We start from the raw sequence: 14,634 nt of genomic DNA, 5'->3' as shown, positions 1-14,634 counted from the left end.
CAATTATGCCGGATCTGGGCGACGGGCTGGATTTTGAGGTCCAGTGGTCACCCCAGCCGGCCTACAAGCGCATGCAGGCCCTAGCTCCGCGCTGGGTCGGCCACGACATAGTCCCACTGGACGGGGACCCACCCCGTGAGTATAACGTCTCGCCGGGATGCCTATGACCAGTCGAAAACTGAGTCGCGGCGTCCGTATTGGTCGACAACCCCCCACCTCGGTGGAGAGGGGTTCTGTTAGGAGTGGGTGCCCGTCTGTTCCGGTATGGTGAGTAGTATGTTCCCCCTCTTCCCTGTCGGGTGTTGGGAAAGGATACGGGCCCCGCTGTGGATGGTCGGACCCTCTTGACCTGGGTTCCCTTTCTATCCTATGACATGTTTCACAGATCTCCCTCTTGAGTGTGATTTAGTGAATAAGAGATACCACTCCAGGAGCTTGGTTTGGGAGCTGACTATCTAATAGTCACTGTAAAGAGCTGGCTGTAAAAAGAAGCCATGACTAAGGTCAGGGATGGAGAACAGGGGCTGGTGTTACTATTTGAAAATAGTCATGTAAGAAGGTGATCAAACACCTACCTAATGCATAAGTGATGCAGCTACATGTTCTACCGAGGCCGTCAGCAGGCCGCCGCCATCCTCTCGCAGGCAGCACACCGCAGGCCGCCGCCATCCCTCCACAGGCCGCACGATCCTTAGGGCCGCAAGATCGTTCCACAGGAATCCGCAGGCCGCGCGGGGCCGCCATTTTGGCGTAGCCTGGTGTCTCCTGCATGGGGGCGGCCATTTTGGATTCACCCAGCTTCCTCGAGGAGTAGCAGTGGGAGTGCCGGAAGGCGTGTAAAGGGGCGGAGCCGCCTCCTTTACCCAGGAAAACGATCCACAGACTTCCTGTTCTGTAAAGGACAGCGCTGAGAGCAGTTCGATAGAAGCTTCTGTGCTTCAGGTGGTGAGCCCTTGGGGTCGGTCTCTCTCTCTCTCTCTCTCTCTCTCTCTCTCTCTCTCTCTCTCTCTCTGTGGGGGTCTGAAGCAGGTAACACTGAGGGGCGCTGTTGCGCTGGGGGATTACAAAAAAAAAGTTTTTTTTTTTTTTTCTTTTGCAATTTTTTGTTTTGCTGGCAAGTGTTCTTGGATTAGTCATGGACCCTACCACACACGTATCCCCACCTGATCCCCTCGAGGTGGCCGCAGGACCCTCCAGTTCCCCACTTATGATTGATGCATTGTCAGCGGTTTTGGAGTATTTTGTATCCCGGGTGGAGGTGGCCTGTCAGGGACGGGGCGCAAAGAAGCGACCCCCGCCTACCCCTATTTCATCTGACACTTCAGATACAGATTCTGAGCCTGTCACTGCAGCTGCAGGTCCCTCTTCTGGGGCTTGTGTCTCGGGTATGGTCTCCTCAGATCTGGCCGCCACTCCATTGTTGGGGCGTGCATCGGTTTCAGCAGTGGTCCTCAGACGTGTGTTGTGGGTAAAGTGCTGGTCGGCGGATCAAGGTTCCAAAAAAGCTTTGGCTAATCTCCCCTTTCAAGGGAATCGCCTGTTTGGGGCCACCTTGGATGAGATTATTAAGGATCTCACTGGGGGCAAGAGCACTTTTTTGCCACAGACTGCTAAGGGTAAAGGACCTCGTAACAGACGAGGACCTTCCTTTTCCGCTCATAAAACGTTTTTTCGTTCCGCTGGGGCGGGCGATAAGGCAAAGCCCTCCAAAGCCCCTTCAGGGGGTTTCAACGGGCGCTGGTCGGGTAAACAAAAGTCCGGCTCAGCCAAACCTGAAGAAAAGACCAATGCAGCCTGAAGGTGCGCCCCCCACCCATCTTTGGGGTGGGGGGACGTCTTCACCGGTTTCCGGATCCATGGCTTTCCAGAATCCTGGACAAATGGGTTCGCGAGGTCATTCGGTCGGGATACAAGATCGAGTTTCGATCACTTCCACTGGTGCGATTCTTCCCTTCCAATATTCGACTATCCCTGGATCGCTTAAAAGCTTTGCGGGGGGCTGTAATAGACTTGATGCAACATGGAGTGGTAGTTCCCGTTCCTTGGACAGAACGTTTTCAGGGGTTCTATTCGAACCTATTCACAATACCCAGAAAAGAGGCAAAGTGCGTCCAATTCTGGACTTAAGAGCACTCAATCATTTTGTCCTGGGTACAAAAATTCAAGATGGAGTCCATGCGCACAGTAGTGGCCTCCCTGCGACAGGGGGATTTTCTGGCGTCCATAGACATCAAGGATGCCTATCTTCATATTCCCATCTTTGCAGGACATCAGCATTTTCTTCGCTTTTCCGTAGGAGAGAACCATTATCAGTTTGCGGCGTTACCCTTTGGTCTCGCCAATGCTCCTCGGGTCTTCACAAAGGTGTTGGCCCCAGTTTTGGCGCTGTTGCGACAGCGGGGCATATCGATTCTAGGTTACCTAGACGATCTTCTTCATGCGGAGTCTCCGCAGGCTCTGTTGCTAAACTTGGAGATCACTATGATCTCCCTGCAAGAGTTCAGGTGGCTGGTGAACCTGCAGAAGTCATATCTGGTTCCCACCAGGAGGCTGGACTATCTGGGCCTAACTTTAGACGCATCCTTGGCAAAAGTGTTTCTCCCGGCGGAGAAACTCCAGAAGATTCAGTCAACGATTCAGTTGTTACTGTCCGTCAACTGGCCTTCCCTTCGGACTTGCAGGAGGGTCCTGGGACTGATGGTGGCCTCCTTCGAGGCAGTACCGCTTGCCCAGTCCCATACCCGAATCCTTCAAAAGGAGATTCTTCTCAAATGGAACCGGTATCCCGATTCCCTGGACAATCGGATACGACTGAGCGAATGAATCAGGGAATCTCTGGTCTGGTGGCTTCGGTCTCCGATGCTCAGCCAGGGGAAGTCATTTCTCCCGATCTACTGGACGATTGTCACCACGGATGCCAGTCTATCCGGATGGGGAGAAATTCTCGGCAGATTATCTGCTCAGGGGCTTTGGTCCCTGGAAGAATCCAGGTTACCGATAAAGGTGTTGGAACTGAGAGCGATCAGACTGTCTGATTCACTGGACCGAGCAGCTCCAGGGCAGCCCGGTTCGGATCCAGTCGGACAATGCCACGGCCGTGGCTTACGTCAATCACCAAGGAGGCACCAAGAGTGCTCTGGCTGCCAAAGAAGTGGCCAGCATTCTTCATTGGGCGGAACGGTTTGTTCCAGCTCTCTCCGCTGTATTCATTCCGGGGGTGGAAAATTGGCAGGCAGATTATCTCAGCCGTCAGATTCTGGATCAAGGGGAATGGTCTCTTCATCCAGAAATATTTCACCAACTGTGCCTTCGTTGGGGCACCCCGGATGTGGATCTGTTGGCATCTCGGCTCAACAGGAAGGTGCGGAGGTTTGTAGCCCGCTCCCGAGATCCTCTAGCGGACGCTGCAGACGCGCTGGTCGCCCCGTGGGGGCAGTATCAGCTACTGTATGCCTTCCCTCCTCTCAAGTTGCTGCCGAAACTTCTTCGCAGGATAGAGGTGGAGGGAATTCCAGTCATCCTGGTGGCTCCGGATTGGCCCCGTCGGGCCTGGTATGCCGACCTGGTCAGACTGATCGCGGACGGCCCGTGGCGACTTCCTCTCAGGGAGGACCTGCTGTCTCAGGGACCGATCTTCCATCCTGCTTTACGATCGCTGATTTTAACTGCCTGGCTGTTGAGATCCAGGTGCCGAAGGACAAGGGTTTGTCAGCTTCAGTCATTCCTACTCTAATTAAAGCAAGGAAAGCGACTTCCAGAAAAGTCTATCATCGCACATGGAAGTCTTATATTGCGTGGTGTGAATCCCTTGGATTTCCTTCACGTGCCTATTCGCTGACCCGAATCTTGGCTTTTCTGCAACAGGGGGTTGAGCAGAAACTGGCCTTGAGCACTATCAAGGGTCAGGTTTCAGCGTTAGCAATCTTCTTTCAGAAGCCTTTGGCTACTCATTCCTTGGTGCGGAATTTCATCCAGGGGGTGCGGCACCTGGCTCCGCCAGTGCGCGCACCCTTACCGCCCTAGGATCTTAATTTAGTGTTGTCGGTTCTTCAGAAACCTCCCTTTGAATATATTAGGGAGATTCCCTTGCTTACCGTCCCAGAAGGTGGCCTTCTTGGTGGCTATCACTTCTGCACTCAGGGTGTCAGAACTGGCTGCATTATCCTGTCGTTCCCCATATCTGGTGGTTCATAGGGATAAGGTGGTTCTTCGTCCGAATCCATCCTTTTCTTCCTAAAGTGGTTTCAGAGTTTCATCTGAATGAAGATATTGTATTACCTTCCTTGTGTCCTAAGCCCAGCCATCATCGGGAGTTTGCATTACACTCCTTGGATGTGGTTCGGGCGATCAGGGTATACCTGAAGACTACGGACTCGTTTCGTAAAACGGATTCACTTTTTGTGATCGCGGATGGCCCCAAAAAGGGGTTGCCTGCATCTGCCGCGACTATCTCCAGATGGATCAGACAGACGGTGGTACAGGCTTATTCTATTAGGGGTCGGAATCCTCCGTTCCCTGTTAAGGCGCACTCCACTCGGGCGCTTGGTGCTTCCTGGGCCTTCCGCCATCAGGCGTCAGTGGTTCAGGTTTGCAAGGCGGCTACCTGGTCGTCGGTTCATACCTTTACAAAATTTTATAAAGTTGATGTGATGGCATCGGCGGATGCCTCTTTTGGCCGCAAGGTTCTGCAGGCCGCAATTTGAGGAGACCGTTGGTCTACCTCGAGGGTTTTTTCTGTTGGGAGTCTCCTTTTTGTCTGATGAGCCTTTAAGACTTCTAGTTGGCGCCGGTTGGGCCTTCTAGATTGGATTTTGATTTCCGTTATCCCACCCCTCATTTGTGGCACTGCTTTGGGACGTCCCAATTTGATATCAAAGAGGACTGCGTCTGTCAATGAGCGACCGAGAAAAATTGATTTTTGTAAGATCTTACCGTAAAATCCTTTTCTCTTAAGCTCATTGACAGACGCAGTACCCGCCCCTCTATTATTGAGTTGGGTTAAATTCTCTGACACTGCTTTGTGACATAACTGACATCCTGTAGCAGAGAGAGAGAGAGGATATACCCTCTGGGACTGCCCCTAAGGTGTGGCCAGAACGTTTTCTTCTGCCTAGGTCCTACTCCTGTAGAGGGCAGTATAACCCAATTTGATATTAATCAAAGAGGACTGCGTCTGTCAATGAGCTTAAGAGAAAAGGATTTTACGGTAAGATCTTACAAAAATCCATTTTTATGGCAGTGCATAGTGTGAATGGGCCCTTTTGCTGCCAGGCCCTGTACTATACTATTAGGGCCAGTTAACATCAGAACGCACTGCACTTCAGGTGTTAGTATTAACTCAATGACACCCCAAATGCAGGTTACAAACATTGCGTTTGCCTAAACAGGTTCACCTGGTACAGTAGTACCATGCGATTTGGGTGCTATGCATTTTTTTTTTTTTTAAGGTAGTGTGGTCCAGCACAATTTCAGCCCATTTACATGCATCGTACCACATGTGAACTGCACTCGAACGCAAACCAGGTTCCTGTGTGATTCATGGAGAGAACCACTCCTTAAAATGGTTCTAAAGGCTGAAGCCCCCTTCCCCCTCCGCCAATACTTATCTGAGCCCGATCTCAATCCAGTGATTTGCATGAGAGCAGCTGCTCTCTTAGGCTTGGACACAGCAGTAGAAGCAATTATGCATTCAGGCTATTCATACAGCTGCTGTGTCCCCATAGAGTAACGCAGGGCATGACAAATTTTCCAGAAATCTAGGAGCCAGCTAAAGTTAGGAGCCAGTTTTTTTTTTTTTTTTAAACAACCAACCAAGCTTTATTTCCAAAAAATAACATACTAAATTTACACATAAAGACAACTAGAACCCCATTCTCTATAGCGCAATCGGATGGAAACAATGTTTCCATCCGATGCCATCTGATCCAATCCACGGGATGGATAGAAAATAGAACCACCATCCGTCTGTTTTTGGCGATGAGGAAAAAAACTTATAAGTTAGTATATAATAATTTTTTTTTTTTTATAATTGAAAAAAGAAAAATATTTTTTTTAAATAATAAAAAAAAAAGAAAAAAAAAAAAAAATATATATATATATATATATATATATATATATATATATATATATATATATATATATATATATATATATATATATATATATATATATATATATATATATATATATATATATATATATATATATTTTTTTTTTTTTTTTTTTTTAATAATTTTAAAAAATTAATAATAACCACACTCCCTGTCCACTTACCTTTTAAGCAAAGGTAAGTGGACAGGGAGATGAAGCCTGCAAAAACTTCTCATCTCCTCTTGGGGAAGGAGATGGACAGGCAGGGGGGACAGCCATTAGTTACTGCTTGTCAAACTCCCGGCCACCACAAGAGGGTGCCAGTTCCCCATTCGCTCACTGAAGAAGGCCGAAAAGTCGCGGCCTCAATTTTTCGGACGGCGCGGTAGTCCGTGCACTCGGTGAGTGGTTGGGGGGGGCACAAGGGAGGGCAGTGCACCCCAGGCGCCAGGTCACTAATTCTAGTCGCCAATGCAACCTGGCGCCCGGGGTTTGTCTAGCCCTGGAGTAACGTACTATAGGCTGGCTGCAGACAGCCCCAGGCAGTGACTTATTGTTGGGAAAACTATTAAAGCTAGGTCTGGCAGGGCAGAGCGCCTTGTTCCAGCTCTCTCCACTGTTCCCTTTCCAGGTGTGGAAAATTGGCAGGCGGATTGCCTTAGTTGACAGACCTTGGATGCAGGGGACTGGCCCCTTCATCCAGGGGTGTTTCAGCAGTTGTGCCTACGTTGGGGCGCTCCAGACGTGGATCTGTTGGCGTCGCATCTACGTGATAGTGCAGAGGTTGGTGGCCCGCTCCTGGGTCCCTCTGCGTTGGTGTCGTAGGCATGAACATATGCTAAATTCAACATGAACGATGCTGAGAAGTTTAGCATGGTCACCTGCACAAGGATGACGCCAGCATAGTCGTGTGTGAGCGATCAAGGATGGGCCAAGGTCAGTATCAGCTGCTGTCTGCGTTTCCTCCTTTCTAGTTGCTAGCGAGGCGGAAGGGAATTCCGGTCATTCTAGTGGCTCCAGACTGGCCTCGCCAAGCTTGGTACGCCGACCGGGTCAGGCTAGCCGCAGGCACTCCTTGGAGACTTCCTCTCAGGGAGGATTTATTGTCTCCAGGGCCAATCTTCCATCCTGCTTTACAGTAGGGATGTAACGATATTACCGCTATCGCGGTGTTTTACATGGCCCGATACCGTCGTGGTGGGTGCACGGTCTGGCCGCCGTCTGTGTCTCGTCGGCGGCTCCACTCACTCACCTCTATGCTATGCTGCAGTGCTGCTTGCTTACTGGCCAAGCCGAGGCGAGCGGCTGCCAGTTGGTTAGAGCAGTGTGGGTGGGCGGGCTTGTGGGGCGGAGGCGGGCGGAGCCAGCGCATGAGAGCGGCGGACTCGGCGGAGCAGAGCTAGCTTCCCAGGCAGGCACCACGGCAAGACAGTGACACCGGACCGCCGGTGAGTAACTAATAATGTGTATAAGAAAGAAATTAAAAAAAACACTGACGCCACTGACATGTACTTTTACTACTGGATTGGTCTCAGAGTAAGGCTGGCCATACACTATACAATTTTCTTATTCAATTTCCTTTAGATTTACCTTAAACTACGTAGTGCAAGGGCCTGCCTGACTGCATACAAATTGAAAGTGTTTAGGTTTGACCCTATATTACATGGTTTTGGTAAATCTAAAGGAAAGTTGAACAAGAAAATTGTATAGTGTATGGCCAGCCTAAGCACATTGAGAACAGTGCACTGCTAAGAAGAGAAGAGGTATCATAGAACATGCAGCCTGAGGGCAGGGATCATCATCAATGAGGCCTGCAGGACTATTAGAACAAATCTCTAATCATACTGTATTGAAGAAATAAGTTTGCAAATATGTGAAAGCAAAGCCAGTAAGCCACATAAAATTCACATGATTCATAGGTGCCGTGCTAGTGGGGCCAAGAGCATGAGGCCCAAAATGTGGTGTCTTCTTAGAGAGAAGGCAGAATAAATGTCTGTATTTTTTCACTATTATCATTACAAACACTATCGTGAGCTATTTAACAATACCGTAAGCTTTTCCAGAATATCGCAATAAATATCGTACCGTGAGGTCAATATCGAAATTGTATCGTACCGTGAGATTTTGATATCGTTACATCCCTACTTAACAGTCGCTGGCTTTGTCGACTTGGCTGTTGAAAGCCAGGTGCTGTAGGGCAGGGGATTGTCTGCTTCAGTAATTCCCACCCTGCTTAAAGCGTGGGAAGCGTCTTCTAGGATAATTTTTCATAAAAGGAGACCGTCGTATATTGCGTGGTGTGAGTCTCTTTGGGCTCCCCCTCGCTCTTACTCGGTGGCCTGGATCTTGGCTCTCCTTCAACGGGGAGTTGATCAAAGGTTGGCCTTGAGTACTATCAAGGGTCAGGTTTTGGCCTTGGCAATTTTCTTCCAAAGGCCATTTGCCGCCCGTTCCCTGGTGCTTAACTTCTTCCAGGGGGGTGCGACACTTGGTACTTCGGTGAGACCTCCGTCACCAACTGGGGACCTTGATTTGGTGAAGTCGGTTCTTCAAGAACCTCCTTTTGCAAGTATTTGGGGGTATCCCCTGCCTACCTTATTACAGAAGGTGGCCTTCTTGGTTGTCACTCTGCGTGCAGGGTGTCGGCACTGGCGACATTGTCCTGTTGTTCTCCCTATATGTTGGTTCATGGAGACAAGTGGTACTTCGTCCGGATCCGTCCTTCCCTCCGAAGGTGGTTTCTAGTGTTAACTTGAACGAGGACTTTGTATTACCGTCTCGGTGTCCTAAGCCCAAACATCCTAAGGAAGGTGCATTGCATACTCTGGATGTAGCTCGGGCACTCAAGGTGTACTTGGCGACTGCTGAGTCTTTTCGTGAGTCAGGTTAGCGCTCTCTACCCACGGATGGCCCAAGAACAGGGCAGCCTGCATCTACTGCGACTGTTTTCAGATGGATCGGACAGACGGTGCTTATTCAATTAAGGATCAGGTCCTACCTTTCCCTGTTTCGGCGCATTCTACTCGGGCACCTAGTGCTTCCTGGACTTTTCGCCATTCAGGCATCCGTGCTTCAGGGTGCAAGAGAGCTACCTGGTCGTCTGTTCACACCTTTACCAATTTTTATAAGGTGAACATCTGCAGATGCCTCCTTTTGGCCGCAAAGTTTTGCTGGCTGCTGTCTGGAGGGCTTTTGGCCTTCCTTGAGGGTGTTGTTTGTTTCAGGTGGGCCTCGTCTTTTTGTTCTGATGAGTCCTATGTTGGCTGTGTTTAGCCTTGGGGACTTGTACTTTTCTGCTGTTCCCACCCCTCATTTTATGGCACTGCTTTGGGACGTCCCTATTGATATGGGTCAGAGGACTGCATCTGTCAATGAACGGTAGAGAACTGGATTTTTGACTTGCCGTAAAATCCTTTTCTCAAGTTCATTGACGGACGCAGTACCCGCCCCTCTATTTGGATTTTGTTTGTTATTTTCTGACACTGCATTGATACTGCATTGATACAAAACTGACATCCTATGCAGGAAGAGAGGGTGTACCCTCCAGGACTGCCCATAGGCATAGCCAGAACTTTTTCTGCCTAGTGTCCTACTCCTGTAGGGGGCAGTATAACCCTACTGATATGGATCAGAGGACTGCGTCCGTCAATGAACTTAAGAGGAAAGGATTGTCCGTAAGTCAAAAATCCAGTTTTTGTTTAAATATAATATTTTGGTTTTTATTTGCAAATTCCCCCCCCCCCCCCTAAACAAAAGTGAAGTTACTTTTAAGGACTGGTAAGCTGCAATATTTGTTTTTGGGCTTAACGTTTTAAGGGTACCAGACTTGAAAGAAATAGAGGCTGCCATTGCATCCCCCTCTTCTGAAAACTCTCATAGGTCACATACCAGTCAGGCAAACAACATTTTCTTAGGCTGGGTTCACATTTGTTGCGGCCGGAGCTTGTAGCAGGGGGTCTGGTGCGTCCCTGTTCTCAGTTTCCGGTGCAAATCAGGCCTGAATTTTTGCCTGAATTTGAACCTGAAATGGAGCCAAAGACTCGCAGGATCCTTTTTCCAGTGCAGACCATGGCTGCCCTGGAGTTGTGTGAACCGACTCCCATTGATAGCCAGTCAGTCTCCTTTCATGAAACCTGCATCCATTTTGCATAAGTGTGAACCCAGCCTAAAGGAGATTTGTAATGGCAGGTTGTTCTCTCATGCAAGTTTTACTTTAAAGACCCACTTTCTATATGAACTCTGCCTTGTATCAAAGTATATGTAAAACATACTAGGGTAGGAGGGGAGAGTGCAAGGTATCTCGTTTAGTTGAGATCAGCCAGCCAGGGCTTGCTGCACAAATAGTTAGTGCCCATATAGATACATTTCTGATCCAACCAAAACTGGACAGATCAGGAGATGATGGGACTTTTTATCTGTGGATATATTTAGTCCCAGTTCACATTAGTGCGATGACAGACTATGCATGTGATTCGGGTCCTGCGATTTTCATGACTGGGAAATACTTCCATGTGTTCTGTTATGTGGTTATTTTAATTTCAATTGTTTTGGGGGGTGTGTGTGTTTTTTTTTATTATTTATCTGCTATGTACATATCCTTTTTAAGAGGATATGTACATAGCAGATCTAAAAACATTAGTGACTCATGCTGTCGCCTTTGTAGAATAAGTCTTTGCTTAAGAATCAGTATCTTATTACCTCTGATCAGTTTAATTAGGATTCGCCTGCTTAGCTGCTTCTTTGTCTATTTTCAGCACTATAGTGTGAAGCATGGGGGCTGGAGGTTACACGAAAACCAGAAGCTGCACCATGCTCAGTTGATTAGTTTGGACATTTTGTAGGAATATCGGTATTAAACTGAAATTCCAGGTACCAACTAAAAATGCCCCCCCTTTTCTCAACTTGTATTATGAATAATCCATGTTAGAAAATTTTGTATACTTATTTTCAGATTGCTTTAGTCCAGTCATGTAATCCAGCCCCCCTCTGTTGGCCAGCACAGCTTCAGGGGAGAGGAGGGAGCCCCAACAATAGATGGACCTTAGTAAGCCTGTCCGTGATGTCTACAGTCAGAGCTGCTGTACGAACAATCTGATGTTACAGCGCTCTCTGAGCTGTTGTGTTCTGACAGGGGGATGGAGTTTTTAGGGACTAAAGCAGGGATCTCCAAACTTTTTAAACAAAGGGCCAGTTTACTGTCCCTCAGGGGGGCCGGACTGTGGCTAGTGGGAGTCGAAAATACCCCATCCTTGGTTCTAGTGCGTGGAATAATGTCCCATTGTTGGTATTCAAGGGAGGAATTGTGCCCCATCATTGGTATCTATTGGAGGAATAGTGCCTTATCAATGGTGTTTGTGGGAGGAACAGGACCCCAAGGGCCAGATGAAAGCAAGCAAAGGGCCACATCTGGACCGCGAGCCACAGTTTGGAGATCACTGGACTAATGGAACATAACTGATTGCACATATATTCATAGAGGCTGCTTAAAATATCCTGTAATATTAAGCTTGTAGAACAGGTACTTTTTTATGCTACTCATACATGGGTTGATGATCACAAAATTAGGTCTAAATTATTTTATATACAAGTAGATAGAGTTGTAAAGTAGAAGGTTTTTTATTTATCTTCATGCATTCAATGCAATAAGATAAAAAAAACTTCTGTGTGCAGCAGCCCCCCTCGGCCCCCCTAACACTTACCTGAGGGCCCTTTTGTCCAGCGATGTCCATGAGTGTCTCAGCTGTCCGAGATTCTCCCTCCTGATTGGTTAAGACTCAGTAGCGACGCCGTTGGCTGCCGCTGCGCCCTATCAGTCAGCTAGCCAATCGGGAGAGGGGGCTGGGCTCTGTCTAAATGGACCCAGGAAGCGATGACTCAGCTCGAGTGCCCCCACAGCAAGCCCACAGCAAGCTGCTTGCTGTGGGGGCACTAAACAGGTGAGAGGGACCCGAGAAGAGGAGGATTCAAGCTGCTCTGTGCAAATCAACTGCAACAGAGCCGATGGGTATATGTTTGGAAAGTCTGTTATTTCTATAGAAAAAAAAAAAAAAAATCGCTTTAATAATTTGCTTTCTGAAATATTGCCCAGTAAAACCGTTAAGCTCCATGTAGATAGCTTCTTTGAAATAAAACCACAAATCCCAGATTTGCTTACCACCTACATTAGTCTGAACTTCTAAAGTAAATGTGATTCATAGTTTGCTTCTATGGCACTAGTGCAGGGATCTCCAACTGCGGCCCTCCAGCTGTTGCAGAACTACACATCCCATGAGAAAACTGGCGGGCCATAGTTTGGAGACTCCTGTACTAGTGTAATAATCACAATATTTCTCTTCACTTTTGCTACACAGGTATAAACCCCAGTTTATCTGTAGCAGACTGATTGCTGCCTCCTGCTACCATGCATACACTAGAATGTACTTAGCACCAGGCCATCTACCAAGTGAGCTGTAACTGCCTTTTGTGCATGCTTTTTCCTGCATCTGTTTACCATTGATATATATATATATTAATTAATTTATTTATATATTTTAGGAAACACCGCCTTGCATGACTGTGCTGAATCTGGAAGCCTAGAAATCATGAAAATGCTTCTGAAATATGGAGCCAGAATGGAAAAGGATGGTTATGGAATGACACCTCTACTCTCAGCCAGTGTGACTGGTCACACAAACATTGTGGACTTCCTGACTCAGCACCCACAGACCAGTAAGAGAGAGCGCATTAATGCCCTTGAACTTCTTGGAGCTACATTTGTTGATAAAAAACGGGACCTTCTTGGTGCCTTAAAGTATTGGAAGAGAGCGATGGATATGAGATACAGTGATAGGACTAACGTTATTAGCAAGCCTGTTCCACAGGAATTAATTATGGCATATGATTATGCCAAGGAAGTAAATACTGCTGAGGAGCTAGATAACCTTATTGCCGACCCTGATGAGATGAGAATGCAAGCTCTTTTAATTAGAGAACGGATTTTGGGCCCTTCACATCCAGATACATCTTATTACATCAGGTATCGGGGTGCAGTCTATGCCGACTCTGGGAACTTCAAGCGATGTATCAATCTGTGGAAGTATGCTTTGGACATGCAGCAGAACAACCTCGATCCTTTAAGTCCAATGACAGCCAGTAGCCTATTGTCATTTGCGGAGTTATTTTCCTTCATGCTTCAGGATCGGGCTAAAGGATTGCTTGGTACTACAGTTACATTTGATGACCTTATGGGTATACTGTGTAAAAGTGTACTAGAAATAGACCGAGCGGTCAGACAAGCATTGATGCCTCCCGACCAAGTCCAGTTAAACAAGGCCCTCTCCATAATTTTGCACTTGATCTGTTTGCTGGAGAAAGTTCCCTGCAGCCCGGACCAAGAGCACTTCAAAAAGCAAAACATTTATAGGTTCCTTAAGCTGCAACCCAAAGGTAAAAATAACTTTAGCCCTCTTCATCTGGCTGTGGATAAGAACACCACTTGTGTCGGCCGCTACCCTGTTTGCAAATTCCCTTCTCTTCAGGTGACCGCCATCTTGTTGGAGTGTGGTGCTGATGTTAATGTCCGAGACTCTGAACAGAACAGTCCACTACACGTTGCTGCTCTCAACAACCACCCGGATATCATGAATCTGCTTATAAAAGCCGGGGCACATTTTGACTCTACAAATTCGCACAACCAAACTGCCTGTGATTTGCTGGATGAGAAGGAAATGGCAAAGAACTTAATCCAGCCCATTAACCACACCACTCTGCAGTGTTTGGCTGCACGTGTGATTGTCAAACACAATATAACCTACAGAAAGCAAATTCCTGAGAAGCTGGAGAGCTTTGTTTTGCTTCATAGATGATGCTTTGCTTGGACCTCTAGTACAACTGAAGGATGTGCGCTTTGACTGTTGGCTTCTTATTAAGGAACTGTTGATTGGAGACATCATTATGCTTCAGCTGGTAATGTCATGATCCACTTGTCTCCGACATAGCATCATCTCCTCTGGAAGGATTTGTTACCCATATTTAAATCTGAAAATATATCAAATTTGATTTTCTATGTCCCTTAAAATTGTATTTTCTGCACCGACCTGTACAATCTGCCAAATTCTGTTTCCATTTGGTTTGTTTTCTGCCTGTTTAGTAGGGGAGAGTGGCACACTTTTTTTTTTTTTTTTTTATATATGCCTTTTCTGGTGGCTTCCTGCTATTTTGCTGGTTTTGTGGATATTTTTCTTACCCGAGTTCAGGCCATTTCCGCTCTTGTAATCTTCAAGCCTTTCACTCCCAATGTTTCGATGGGTATCTTTCTATGGACCATTGCTAATTTGTAAAAGCTTTATGAACATGTTAATGTTTGCAATTACCATAAGTGCTTTATCTCCTCTATGCACTGGCTTAGATATGACTGTTGTGTGTTAGCATACTTCTATGCAGCATTTTGCCAGCCCAATTAGAACATGATTTGTAGTTTTTTTTCCATTCTGCACTAAACAGCATGGCTATTTTGTAAGTTTTGCTGGCTTCTGCAGGCAAAACAGCATTTGACTTTACAACTGC

General features: G+C 47.2%; 1 protein-coding gene across 4 annotated transcripts in view; it reads left to right on the top strand.

Annotated features, from left to right (window-relative positions):
- FEM1C (fem-1 homolog C) overlaps positions 1-14,344 on the top strand; it is a 73,024-nt gene extending 58,680 nt beyond the window's left edge. For all 4 annotated transcript variants that reach the window (XM_082243014.1, XM_082243012.1, XM_082243013.1 and 1 more), the window contains exon 3: positions 12,625-14,344. In XM_082243014.1, the coding sequence (XP_082099140.1) occupies positions 12,625-13,934 (1,310 nt within the window). In that variant the 3' untranslated portion in view covers positions 13,935-14,344. The remainder of the gene's footprint in view (positions 1-12,624) is intronic.
- The last annotated feature ends 290 nt before the right edge of the window (positions 14,345-14,634 follow it).

Source organism: Pelophylax lessonae (genome assembly GCF_965119305.1).
Source record: "Pelophylax lessonae genome assembly, chromosome: 1".
Lineage (NCBI taxonomy): Eukaryota > Metazoa > Chordata > Amphibia > Anura > Ranidae > Pelophylax > Pelophylax lessonae.
Note: the sequence above shows the minus strand (reverse complement) of the source record. Positions and strands in the feature narration are given on the sequence as shown.